Here is a 1,846-nt window from a genome sequence, read left to right on the forward strand (position 1 = left end):
TGATAACGTTTAAACTGCAGCCTATGTATTGCGAGTAAACGTATTTCCTGCAGCCATATCGCGATGGTGCAGCCGGCGTGAAATTTCTATGTGAATCATCGTAATCACACGTGCTCACGAGCGTAGTAACAGCTCACACCCACCGCAGTTACTTGTTGGCACTGGGTAGTTTCATTTGGGTGCACTGAGTGGTTGTATTTGTTTGTGTTCAGCCGTACTTCTGTGTCTGCACAGGGTAGTTTCATTTGGTTGCACTGAGTGGTTGTATTTGTTTGTGCTCAGCCATACTTCTGTGTCTGCACAGGGTAGTTTCATTTGGTTGCACCGAGTGGTTGTATTTGTTTGTGCTCAGCCGTACTTCTGTGTCTGCACAGGGTATGGTGATGTGTATCCTACTACTGCGGGGGGTCGGCTGATTGGTGTCGCTTTGGCGTGGGTGGGTGTAGCGTTCTTCGCCATTCCTGCGGGTATTTTATCGTCGGCCTTTGCGTTGAAAGTGGAGATGGCGGGAGAGATCAAGGCCAGACAGGTGCGTAAGGAAGGATTTGCCGTAGACACCATCTCCACATGGTGGCACTTAAGGTCATTGCAGGCAAGGTGGGTGAGTCAGTGGGTGGGTGTGTTGAGTTTGGGCTGAGTTGGTAGAAGGGATTGAGTGCGTTCAGTTAGTTGGAGTGGCTGTCTATGCTGTGAGAGGATGTGTGGTGCTATGCTTCTGGAGGTATGCATGTGCATGTGCAAGTGATAGTTCTCATATGCATGCCTACGTACTCTGTGAGTGTGTGTGTTGGTCTGAGAATGTGCATGGTGGATATTTGTTCGTGCGTGTGGTATTTCATATGCAGTTCTACTGCATAGATGTACGTCAATGTATACTTCAACTACTGTATATGCTCATTTGCTCGTTTTAGGGTTTACAGTTCAAGTATCAAGCTACCCAGCATGAAAACTCTACCCTACTAAAGCCCTTGTGCGTTCTGTTACAGTGATGATACGAATGAAGATTCACGATTAGTCCTAACAAGTCATTGTACTGTAGCATATTGTAGCATACCGAAGTGCATGTGATTTATTTATATATGTGTTTTTACGCCAGGAGTGCATATGTTCGTTTCGCAATAAACCACACACAAAAAAAAGTACATTCATATGCCACCAATACGAGGCAATGCATGACTTCGTGATATTTTTTTTGTTCAACGGATTGGATTATGTTTTATGATGAGCTCATTTAACGTTTTATAACATAAGCACATGTACGTATGTCGGCTGTGCAACCATCGTGTATGCAGCCGTAATGGCACATGTAGTACCCGCCCTTGGCCTTCTTTCAGATGCGATTGCTGTAGTTGCTGCATTGACACATATCATGGTGAGATTGTCTGCCCCTCTGTTTGCTACAGGTCGCCACATACGATGGATGTGTTGAATAGTAAGGTCGTTACAATGCAGAAGCGCTTCTTCAACGACGTGAAGGCTGCGATGGCCAGTGCAGACAGCTTTGACGTTGCAAGAACAACACACACACAGGAGTACGGGAAGGTGAGTGTGTCGGCGCACTTTTGCATATATAATCGAAATACATTCGCCATTGCGAGAATCCATGAATCCGAACTTGGATGGATTGTATTGCTCACTATTCGTTTTCTGACTGTATTGTGGCTGAGTACTGTGCCTATATCTGTAGAACGCTCATATATCCTCAATGCTTATAGTTATGGAAGACATCTTGCCTCCGGCCGCCCAAGCTTCGACGATTTGTGCCTGTTCGCGTGTTTTAGTTATGGCTGAAGTATTGGTATAATTGCATACATCTACCCACAACAATATGTATGATATTGCAAAG

The 1,846-nt window shown here is 45.2% G+C and overlaps 1 protein-coding gene across 1 annotated transcript in view; it reads left to right on the top strand.

The window, feature by feature from the left end:
- SARC_10527 (hypothetical protein) overlaps positions 1–1,846 on the top strand; it is a 5,860-nt gene that overhangs the window by 2,320 nt on the left and 1,694 nt on the right. The window contains exons 3-4 of the mRNA XM_014295427.1: positions 375–597; positions 1,404–1,542. Of these exons, the coding sequence (XP_014150902.1) occupies positions 375–597; positions 1,404–1,542 (362 nt within the window). The remainder of the gene's footprint in view (positions 1–374; positions 598–1,403; positions 1,543–1,846) is intronic.

Source organism: Sphaeroforma arctica (assembly GCF_001186125.1).
Source record: "Sphaeroforma arctica JP610 unplaced genomic scaffold supercont1.1284, whole genome shotgun sequence".
Taxonomy (NCBI): Eukaryota; class Ichthyosporea; order Ichthyophonida; genus Sphaeroforma; species Sphaeroforma arctica.